Source organism: Anguilla rostrata, chromosome 3 (assembly GCF_018555375.3).
Source record: "Anguilla rostrata isolate EN2019 chromosome 3, ASM1855537v3, whole genome shotgun sequence".
Taxonomy (NCBI): Eukaryota; Metazoa; Chordata; class Actinopteri; order Anguilliformes; family Anguillidae; genus Anguilla; species Anguilla rostrata.
In genome coordinates this window covers 49,978,609-49,990,244 of record NC_057935.1, presented here as the reverse complement: position 1 = coordinate 49,990,244, position 11,636 = coordinate 49,978,609, and the positions used below count along the sequence as shown (strand labels likewise).

General features: G+C 38.3%; 1 protein-coding gene across 1 annotated transcript; it reads left to right on the top strand.

The window, feature by feature from the left end:
- Positions 1–2,528: 2,528 nt before the first annotated feature.
- On the top strand, positions 2,529–9,095 carry gm2a (ganglioside GM2 activator). The gene is made up of 4 exons (XM_064328061.1): positions 2,529–2,893; positions 3,049–3,201; positions 5,833–6,015; positions 8,006–9,095. Exons 1-4 carry the CDS (start codon positions 2,783–2,785, stop codon positions 8,159–8,161), a joined length of 603 nt encoding a protein of 200 aa, XP_064184131.1. The 5' UTR covers positions 2,529–2,782; the 3' UTR covers positions 8,162–9,095.
- The last annotated feature ends 2,541 nt before the right edge of the window (positions 9,096–11,636 follow it).

Genomic DNA, 11,636 nt, shown 5'->3' with positions numbered 1-11,636 from the left:
GATGTGTTCTGGGTCGAGAAGAACCACATTTTCCCAATACATAATGAGGCTTTTCAGCTTCAGGGCTTGTAACATTCCTGCATTCACAAAACAGTTAAAAACCACCAACACAATTTCTAATCCAATAAATATGAGCATACATGTGTGAAAACAAAGCTTGCAACCAGAACAGCTTGTATCCACCTTGGCATAGAGGGATGTGGCACCATTCTTCAGTGAGAAAGTCAGTCAACTTATACGTTGTTGATGGAGGTTGAAAACACTGTCGCAGACATTGTTCTGGTATCTCCCATAAATTAGCAATTGGATTCCAATCTGTTGACCAAGAAGGCCATGGCATATGGATAATATTGTTGAGATGCTCATCAAACCATTAGATGATTGCATATTGCCTATGGATGCACTTGTTCACAGTGGGAATATTTATTAATCATTTAAATTTGTTGCACATAGCCTAATAATGCAACATTATGCCCATCATAAATACCCTATAATAAAAGATCATTAAAGGTAGACTACAAGTATGAGTACAATAGGTGAATTATACATGTTATTATGTGAAGATTAATGCCACATATTTGGTTACAATGCATTTTACAGTCCGTGAATTAGAAAAGTTAATAATCTCCTTGGTGATACACATGACTGTACAGGTTAGGATTGTTCAATTTTATGTTACTTAATGTGAACCTATTTTATGACCAAATAATGTCTGTAATCTGTATCATTATAGACAGGCATGTAAACATAAAAATAATTTATTGTTCTAAATATAATATATCAGATTTTGATGCCAGACAGAGTTCTTATGGGGGTGCATGTCTGTTTTGTATCCTTTGGGTTTTTCAATCACAGATATTTTACTTTGGAGTAAAAGTAACTATATTAATAATAGCAAATAGTTATTTTGTTCAATGATTATGAGAACAAAATGCACTAATGTTGCATTTAGTTATAAGACAGAGAGAGAGAGAGAGAGAGAGAGAGAGAGAGAGAGAGAGAGAGAGAGAGAGAGAGAGAGAGAGAGAGAGAGATTCAGATTCAGAGAGAGAGAACATTTTTCTGGATGTATAAGTTGTTTTAATTTGCCTATGGGAATGAGAAAACTAAAGTGCAGAATCCAGTGCTCCATTATGGTTGTCACACAACTAAAAGGGGGATTTTTATTTTTAAAAACCAAATAACTATGACTATTGATTCAAAGAACCAAAATAAATCAAATAAATAGATATGCAACATGACAATACTATCTATCCATTCTTGACAAAAAAGAAATAACATTTTTCTTCTAATAAAAATGCTTAACATCTAGATTTAATTTTCTGTCAGTTGACATAGAATTAGAAAGGACAAGCATAATACTGATGTGGCCAATGTAATTATCTGCATAAGACCAATGTAAACAAACACTCTGGAAAGTGTTCTAGTCCTGTGTGGATTTGTCAGGAAAAGAGACAGTGTAGATACGGCCATGCGGATTTACTTCTAATATTTATGAAACACAATTGTACATCCACACACCCAACATACAGTTAGAATAATAATAAAAAATAAAAATAAAAAATAAAAACAATAATAATAATAATAATGCTGTTGTTGTTATGAGTTGCGCAGTCCCCAAGTGTTACATTACATTACAGGCATTTGGCAGACGCTCTTATCCAGAGCAACGTACAACAGTGTTAGACCAAAAGATGTTAAATATATACAAGTACTCCACCTTGTGGTAAAAGATACATAAATTATTATTCCAAAAAATAACTAGTGGTGTGACTGAAATTTGCCCCACAATGCATGCTTAACTTCATGAAAAATATGTAACTGTCAGACAGCAAAAAACTATGCATTGTATTCTACCAGTATGGTATACTATTGCTGCGATATAACATGCTATTCCAGATTATAGTACTTTTATTTGTTAAAGAAAATCTATATTTAAAAAGGGTGAGAGGCCCAAAAACATTTTTTTTTCTCAAATGCATCAAAAAATAAATAAATATATAAATAAACAAATAAATGAATAAATGTCTGTAAAGAATGTCAGTAAATCACAACTAATACCAGTGCAAATTCTAGTTGTAAATTAGTAGTTGTCTGTGAAGCTTATACAATCACAACGAAGTGTTTTATGATTTGATATATCATTTGTAGGCACTGCTTTAGACATCGATCCTATCTTGTATCAAAACAACTTTTGTATTGACGTCATGCTGTGAGGCATGTGGAGATCTATAGGCAATTTCTTACAGTGGGGAACATTTCTATTGGGCCTTTAATCTCGATATCAAAACGCTTACCGGACAATTATTCCATTAATATTTCAGCCTGTGTTGGATATAACTGGAGAGATCGCGCAGCCTGAAACATTGCCAACTGTTTAATTTAGTATTTCTCGGAACCATTGCTGCTTGGTTCGATAAACTGCAGTCACTTCAACAGAAAATGTGTATTTATTGTGCGATCCTCCCTCCTCTAGAGGTCTCTGTTTAGTAGCCTAGATTTCAGAGTTGTGTGATAAATGCGGAAGAGAATAGAAGCATCAAAACTCCGGACCACGGAACTGCGTGCTGGGGAGCCTATGAGGTGTCTGCTGTGAACCTTTTTAAATATTCATGCCAGCTGATATAGGGTTGTGTTTGGCACCGAGGTTACAGCTGTAATTAGTTTCTGTAGTCGTGTATCGTAAATTGCACTCACCAAAGCATTACCGCGTACGGTATTGCATCAAGACTTCCAGGAAACACTGCTGCTACTGTATATCCAGTACAAACAGACGATCAACATGAAAACCATAATTGTTGCAGTTTTTCAGGCGTTCTTTTTCGTCAATGTTTTTATTCAGCAAGGGAATTGTGATGTTTTTTTCAAGAGGCACACGCCAAAAAATACCAAGGTAAATACAACAGATAAAGTAACCCAACTGCTATTTTATTTTATTCTTTATAGCGTAGGCTACTCGTGTCCGCAACAGGCATTTAAATGAAATTTGAAGAGAGATATATGCTCATAATTGATAGGTCTACCTGAAAACACACTTCTTGTTCACAGATTCTCGGTTTCTCTTGGGAGAACTGCGGTAAACCCGCCGATCCAGCTGTGTTGAAGAGCCTTGATTTGTCACCTGACCCAATAGGTATTCCCGGAGACGTGACTGCCAGTGCTGCTGGTACTACGACTGTGGGGCTGGTTGCTCCTCTGTCTGTGAGTGGAAACAACTTGTCGATGGTAGCTAAATGATGAAAAAGATTAAATCATCCCGTTCTACCAAATGTTTCATCGGGAATTAGTATCCCATTGTGCCTGCAGTGGAGAGTAAGCCTATGTTTTTATGATTAAGAAAAAAAAAAAAATTAAGTGTGTGTATATTATCTACACACATTACAATTGGTTAAGCTAAGTTTAGAGTTATGCAGTTATGCAGTTATTCATTCTCTCTTTCTGTTTTTATTCACGTTTTCCCTAATTTGTTGAGAATTTCATAACATTGTTATTGTTTCTTCTAAAGTAGCCCTGTGTATGTGTGTGCACACGCATACATATTTGAGGAAGTGAGAGCCTTGAACAAGTCTGTTACCAAATATGGAGGTGACCTGAGTTAACATGGAACTCATGAGATCAGTTTGTCACAATAGTCCAATCTCTTTTAATAGCAGTTATTGTGCTTTGCTGAGAAAGCACAATATTTTTTTCTACATTTCATGTACACGTATTTTTTTGTTTTTTGGGAAGTTACTAAAGCAATTCAGATTGAAGGTTGTTCTAAATGACAAACCTTCAGCCTTTGGTTAGGAGTTTGTTTCTGTAGCTATTACATTTCACTGCTGTTTTAATGTATACCCAAACTGTAGTGAATACTTTTTCTTCGCCTGTGCAAAGTTAGTTTTCATTGATTATTTAATTTCCTTTCCTGATTGTCTGTATGAATGAGGATAAAAAGGTGGTGAATAAAAAAAGCAGTCAGCAGTCTTAGGTGCTCTACTGACTGACCTTTCCAATGTCTCATTTCCTTATTTCAGATAAAATGTTGCAATATAGAAATTAGCAATGCCAGTGACTTAAGATTCTCTCTTACATTGATAATGCACGCATTGTCACCTGCATTGATAATGCACACATTAGCCGCGTTTCCACCAAAATTACCCGGAACTTTCAGTCCCAGGAACTACGTTACCAGGAACTAAAAGGTTCCTTCAGCCAATGGTTGTCTGCGTTTCCACCGGGGTCTAAAGTACCGCGAAGATTAGGCAAATTAGCCCACTGACGTTGTCGTCGGTCCATCTGTCATATGATTTCTTCTGTAACCCCACATTATCACCGAAGTAGCCTACATTATTTTCTAATAACCGGGACAGCCCGGAGGGGTTTATTCCACTTATATACAACGGGTTACCAACAATGACTATATATGGTTACTTTTGTATTTATTGATTTTCATATATCCTCTCAAACACATTCATTAACAGCAGAAAACATGCACACGTTGTAAACAATTTGCTGTTTTATGACTTTCTCGTCGTCAATTCCATATAGGCTAATCGCAAAATGACAAGAATAGAACGAAAACTCGGACTTGCGTGAAAATGTAAATTAGTAGTGGTACAGCCACCGTTTGCTTTCCTTCGAAGTTACTGCTAGCCGAGCAGCGAAGTGTGCCCTCCAGATGCGAACCATGCACCATAAATGAGTCCATAGTCTTCCTGGTCTTTTCGTGGAATTGAAAAATGGCAGTAAAATTGAGTAAAATTACGGCAGTCTGAAAAAGCTAAAGGGAAGATTACTAGAATTAACCTGTTATTTTACCCGGATAAAAAGTGCGGAAGGTGATTTCCAGTTTGCTTGTACTGTATCACCAATGTTAATTATGCAGAACTACCGCATACCTCACATAACTGTATCAAACGTTTTGAGTCAATTACAACGGGCTAACAAAGAAAATCCGGAAGAAAATATTCAGCAACCGAATTAATCCGTTTGAATGTTTTGGTAGCCTACGTAATATGCTGTCCCAGCACGAATGCTTAGCATTTTATAAAACGAATACTAAAGCAAGAAAAGAACAGAAGAGCACACGTTATAATTCCAAGACGTTGACAGGCTATAACCAAAAGTAGGCTACTGCGCCGCATAACATACAAGTTTGATTTGTTATTATGAAAATAAATTGGTTTGCCGCTGCATATTTTCAAACATGGCGGGTAATGGCGGAAAATAAATACAACACAAATGCTACGAGTACTCGACCAATCAGAAATGTTCAGCGCTGCAAGCTCCACCCAAAAGGTTCCTGTACTTTCGGAAAGTACTACCCCCCGAGCAGGAACGTTTTGGGGGGTAAAACAAAGCCCCCAGAACTAAATTTAGACCCTAGTTCCTGCGGTGGAAACGCACTGAGTTCCTCAAAAGGTTCCTAGTTCCGGGGTATAGTTCCTGCGGTGGAAACGCGGCTATTGTCACCAACACAGATCTGGAGATTTTTATGGCTTCTGCTTGTGACCTTTTATGGCTGTAACTGGAAGATGGCTTTTCATTGGCCGGGCCATTGGCCCCCTCAAAATTTTACTGCTGTGTAGTCTACAGCCATTCTACAGCATATAGTCATTGGATAGTTCCTTTTTGAGCCAATTGTGTTCAATATCTAACTAGCTAAGTGTTTTCTTGTGACATGCCGTCACTCCAGACTGTAAACAATGTCTGTGTTTGTAAAAACAACTACAGGGCAATGTCCATTCCTCCTGATAACATCTTTTTTTTGGGCTTAGCTGCTGCTTTTTGTTGTAGCCGTTTGTTTTTAAATGTTGTTTGTTTTTGAAAGTCTGCTAACTGCTCTTCCAGCTGAACGTGACCCTGGAGAAGGAGGTGGCTGGATTCTGGGTTAAGGTGCCCTGTGTGGAGGAGCTCGGGAGCTGCCATTACCCCGATGGGTGCCAGCTGCTGGACATGCTCATCCCTCCCGGTCAGGACTGTCCTGAGCCCCTGCACACATACGGGATCCCCTGCCACTGCCCCTTCAAGGCGGTGAGTCCATCTCACCCTCAGCTGCTTTTAAAAACACTTGCGCAGATGAGGAGTCCTTCTGGTCTAGGTCCTCTTTTAGGACTGGAATTGAGATACGTGGTGCTTGGAACATTCTGCATTTTTATAAATGTAAAAACTAAATTATTTGTCCAGTGAGGCTGACCTCCATTGTCCTCTTGATTGTGGCTTTCAGGCCTCTTTCTGAGACTTAAATATATTGAATACTTAAAAATGCATCTCTGAAGGAAGTAATAGGGCTGTGGGAGCAAGTTAATTGTTAACATGACAGAAAAGTTGGTCCATAAGCACGACAATGGGGAAAGAATGAAGAATGATTCATTTTCTGAACATAAATGACAGTAAAGGGTCACAAAGGCCCATACTGTAGTGATAACAATAATAATTAGCTTGTAGCATCTGAAAGATAATGACACTAAACAAAAGAAAGCCAAGTGATATTAATTACATCATTAAACAAAATAAAATGGGAAATAGGAAACGATTTGAAAGCACCCTTTGTGTTGACTGTTAAAATTTAGGAAATGCAGTACACCGGAAGAGTTCTCACTCAGTTTCACATCCTCTTTCAAAAACACACACACACACAGTCTGATTTTTTGTGGCATAAAATTTTCACTTGTAGTCTGATAAACATGTGGAGGGTGTAAAACCATGCAAGACCCACAAGATGTGCACAGTTCAGTTTGCTCCACATGTGACTGTTTAACTTGTGTCCTCTCATACATCTTGTAATAAATGCAGACTGAGTCTGCTCTTACTTATCTTATTCGTTGTCATTGTTTTCCTAGCACAGGAGTTTGTCTGTTTGCAGAAAAGCTGGATTTCTCAGCTTTGTCTTTGGCTTAGAGAGTCTGTCGTATGTTGGACATGTGCAGAGGCTCTGTGGTAGCCTTCATTTGCAGTATAAACCACTGTAAGAATCCCCCCAGACAATCCAAACAGTGGAAGTACTATCTGAGTGGTGAAGGAACACGTGTCGTCTTACCTGGTGCTATCGGAATAGGATTAATGTAATGTTTTGTCATTTATCTGACTCCAAAATAATGTTTTAACCTTTCCTCTGTGCTTGCAGTTATACATAAAAGACTGCAAATGAGGAACTATAGCCTCTTTCGGCCAGTAGTGTGGCTCTGTATGGATCGTTATATATATCTTGGTAGATGCGGACATGCCTCTGGCTTGTGTAGCCTACAAGAATACAATGTGTATCTTGCTATGATACTTGTGTATAGATGAGTGCCTATGGGGTGCAGATGTCCTGAGTTCTGTGTGTAAGTTAGGGCTGTAACACCACTAGGTGTGCAGTAGTAGGAGACAAAGAGGAATGCCTAGTTTAATGCAATTTATTGTACAGCGTACAACGGTGCAAAATGTGTGTGTAGTGGAATGGGTATTGGTGCACAGGACATCGTATTGACACGTCTTCTAGAACCATTCCACTTTTTCCCTTATATACCCAAATCATCAAAGAAAGACACAATCACAACAAAATGGCAGTAACATCAATGACCCCTGTTTGCATTATCTCTGTAAGCCTATCAAACCATGTAACCATTCGTAGCACAGATGTCTGCTGACTCATAGGTAACTTGCATTACTTGCTGTTCCCTTTATTCAGCGCCCACTGTACCATGCCATCAGTGACACCAACCTGCTCCCCATGATCTCACTTTCCTTCACCAAACATGATTACTCAGTATATTGGAAGACCTAAAGCTTACGTAATGCTATTTCAACTCTGTAGTTGTGGGAGCATTCTGCAGAGACAGCAGAATGATTGCAGCTGTGCTATTGGGCAATAGCATTGTCTCTTTATCAAACCTTGCTGTTCTGTTCTCCTTTGCGGGTCTGATAAGGGGCACACTTCTGTAAACTACCCTACACCACAGGGACCTTAGACAATAGGGAAAAGCAGAAGAATACTGTGGTGGATCTGTGGTGGATGATGATGTTCTGCCTTTTCTCGAAGGGGGATTATTCGCTGCCTAAGTCTGACTTCTACCTGCCGAACGTGGACCTGCCATACTGGCTGACCAATGGGAATTACAAAGTGGAGGGAGTACTGGGTTCAAATGGCCAGGAGCTGGGCTGCCTCAAAGTGGCCCTCTCTCTCCACTCAAACTAATCCCAGGTCCAGCACCATCCACATCCATGTCTTTGGGCAACCACCTTGGATATCTATATTCCACGAATCAAGATATGTACCAGTTGACCGAACTGTAATAATTACATGGGCTTATTCAGAAATTATACCAATAGCTTAAACACTTTTTTTATATTGAAGTAGCAGGTATGGGAATGAAGTATTACTAGAAAACGTTTCACAGAAATTAATAGGTGAGCCCTTAATAAGTGAGGTTGTTAACCACTGCTTTGCCGAACCAGTACTTTGCCTTGTCTCAAATGCCATTTATCTACGTTTTAAGGCCAATACTTTTTTTAAGCAAATGACATATTAATATTAAAGATGCATTGAATGCAGTATTTCACTTTATTTAGTGAGAGCATATTAGTATGTTTTCTGTATAATGTACTGTAAAATCTTCAGGTTCTCTAAGGTACATGGGGAAGAGGTTCACCAGAATATTTCTATGAAGTTTCTTTCTTCGTTTTTAATTGTATATTTGATTAAATGCACTTTTGGGTTTTACCATGTCATATGTATGATTCCATGTTCTTTTGCAAATCATATGGAGCCTACTCCAGTGGGAATAATTGTATGTTTCATTGAATTATGGCAGAATGCCAATGTTACAATATTACCCTAAAATGCTAGCCACTGCTGTGCCTGTGATGATGCGTGCAGTTAACTGAGGTCTGACATATGCAGTTTTTGTGAATGTAGAAATCATGCTGGAACAGGAGATCTGGAATCTCCACTTGTTATGGTAGTGTTGACGAATGGAGCCAAAATCTTTCATATATTGTATGAGACTTGGCAGGGTTTTTAACTGTTTTGTTCACGTCATCTCATCTTCTATTGTTTGTTCTACATTGTGTCATTTTGTACCAGTGTCTAATCTCTTAAATAAATCACTTTATTTCCCATTTTTTTATGACCCAGTCGTGTTGAGTCGTGCCTAACAGGAATCTAGCTTGGCCAGGCGAACCTGCCTGATTGGTTCTCTACTGCAACACTTGGAAAGCAGTGCATAATGTCGTACACAGTGTAAACAAAATGTATGATCATTTTGATATACTGTGTTTCCTCTTTTAGCTGGCTAAACAAGTTTACATTAATTAATAAGTACTTATTTTGTATTAATCATTGTCAGTGGTGAGATTTATGAAAGTACAACTACCCATGATCTCTATGATAGCTAAGTTGTAAATTATTTATTTAATTTACAGTGCTGACTGTCAGTGCTGACTGTGGCTGGTAGCTCCACGGGTCTACAAGACATAAGACTTATTTGCCATTTGCTCAGGTACAGATGTAAAAGGGTATTGGAATTCTTGTGTGGATCTTTCAGTCATGTATGCATACTTTTTTTTTTTTTTTTTGCACAGGGTATGGGAGGGGTCAGTTGGTTTATTTCATTCTAGCTACCCCCTCTGGCTGATCAGGTGTTCATTGACTGCATGCGGAAGCTGCATATGAAAGGTCTTCCTCTGATGAAATTATATGCAAACTTGGCTGTGGATCGCGGTGTGAAAAGCAGGTTGGTCTCCATTCTCTCAAGACGGCATTGAGGTCCACGCATGAACATGGCTGCAGGTGCAAACAGTTGGACATTCCAAATTTTTTTTAAAAAATCCACATTTCTGATGGCTAAATTGGTATTTTTACTTCGTTACATCTAAATTAATTCTGTAGCATTTCCACAACATTTTTGGCCCTGACTAGACTGAAAAATGAATTTTATAACAATACCATTGGTATAACTCATAGCCAAATTGGTTATTGACCAGAACTGTATGGTTCAGTTGAAAACCAACCTAGGCAGCCTGGCAAGTTTTGTTCTGGTACGGCTGTCGAAAAATGGTGCTAGCATAATGCCTAAACTGACTGAGCCTGCCTTACTCATTCACGCAATTACCTGGATTAGACTTAATAAAAGCAGTTGCCTTGTTTGTGTTTGTATTTTCTGGAATGTGGTTATCTCATTTCATCATTAGCCTTATGTTACAATACGGGTCTTGTTTTAAGCTGTACCGAGTCACGGAATGGCAGTCAGATGATACAATGTGATTGTCTTGGTTCGTGAATTCTTAGGATAGTTGCCTGCTTGTAGTGCATCAGTCCCACAATTGAGAAACCTGAAAATAAAGGAGTATTTGAATTGTCCTGAATTTGAAAGATTGAAAGCTCTTGAGTGCTGTATTTAACCTAGTGTGGAATGACGGTAAGGTTGAACAGAAGTGTGGCACTTCCTACTGAACGTCTAAAAGTCCCAAGTTGCCATAGTAGTGAGATGTAGGGGAATTGAAAGACAACACTGGGCCTCGTTTATCAATGTTTTAATAAAGTTGTGTATAAAGTTTATATACAATTTACATTGTACATACTTTGCCTTCATAAGATTAGTATTTTATTATGTGAGTGTAGCCAAAACTTCGATGAATGAACTGGACAGTATTCAAACTCGGGCAATGAGAATTTGCTGCAGAGCTTATTGTACAACATCAGCTGCAGAATTGCAAGTAGAGGTATGTGAAATGCCTCTAATGTAACCACTGGATTCATTTTGGATTGCTAAGATATGTTGGGAGACAAAGTGAAAAGTTTTTGTTTTATGAAATCAGTTCATTAAATAGCAGAGGAAATTACAATACCTTACTAGATTGGCCCAACAGTAGCATTGCCAGTAGTCCCTCCATGGATTTTACCCCAGCTGTCAACAGATTTTAGCATACAAGATAACATTTGATTCAGTAGAGGGTGTATGATTTGAACTGAAGAAGAACATCTTTTACATACAAGAAAAAATAGAGGCCAGTACAAATGGATCTAAAAAGCCTACCAAAGGACAAGCAGGATGTGCATTTAGTGTATCAGAATTAAAAGCTTGTGTATAAAAGAAATACAGATAATATACTGTACAGTGTCCTCCCAAAGTATGGTAACAGTAGCGTTAAATTTGTTTCTGCTGAGGTATTTGGATTTGAGATCAAAAAATGAATGAGCTGAGCTAGATAATCAGCTTTTATTTAATGATATTTCCATCCGTATACTGTGTTACAGAAGCAGCTGTTTTTGTTGCTATGTAAAATTAAGTTACTGGATGAACTTAAAAGTGAATCAAAGAAATGAAGATTCATATTTGGTTGCATTGTCCTTAAATGCAATAGCTGCATCAAGTCTGCAGCCCATTGGCATCACCAAATGTTTGGTATCTTCTTTTGAAACGCCTTTCCAGGCTTTCACTGCAGCTGCTTTCAGTTGATCCTTGTTTTGGTGGGGGGTGGGGCCTCTGTCTTCAGTCTTCTCTTCAGCAAGTCAAATACATGTTCAATTGGATTTAAGTCAGGTGACAGATTTGGCCAGTCAAAATCTTTTTCCCATTGATGAATTCTTTGGTTGTGTTGGCAGTGTGCTTGGTAATTGTCTTGCTGCAGGATGAAGCACTAGCCAATGAGGCTGGAGGAATTTCTTTGTA

Coding starts and splice junctions, on each gene's coding strand:
- gm2a (XM_064328061.1), top strand. CDS start 2,783: ATGAAAACCATAATTGTTGCAGTTTTTCAGGCGTTCTTTTTCGTCAAT. Junction 3,202..5,832: donor GGCTGGTTGCTCCTCTGTCT/GTGAGTGGAAAC, acceptor CTGCTCTTCCAG/CTGAACGTGACCCTGGAGAA. Junction 6,016..8,005: donor GCCACTGCCCCTTCAAGGCG/GTGAGTCCATCT, acceptor CTTTTCTCGAAG/GGGGATTATTCGCTGCCTAA.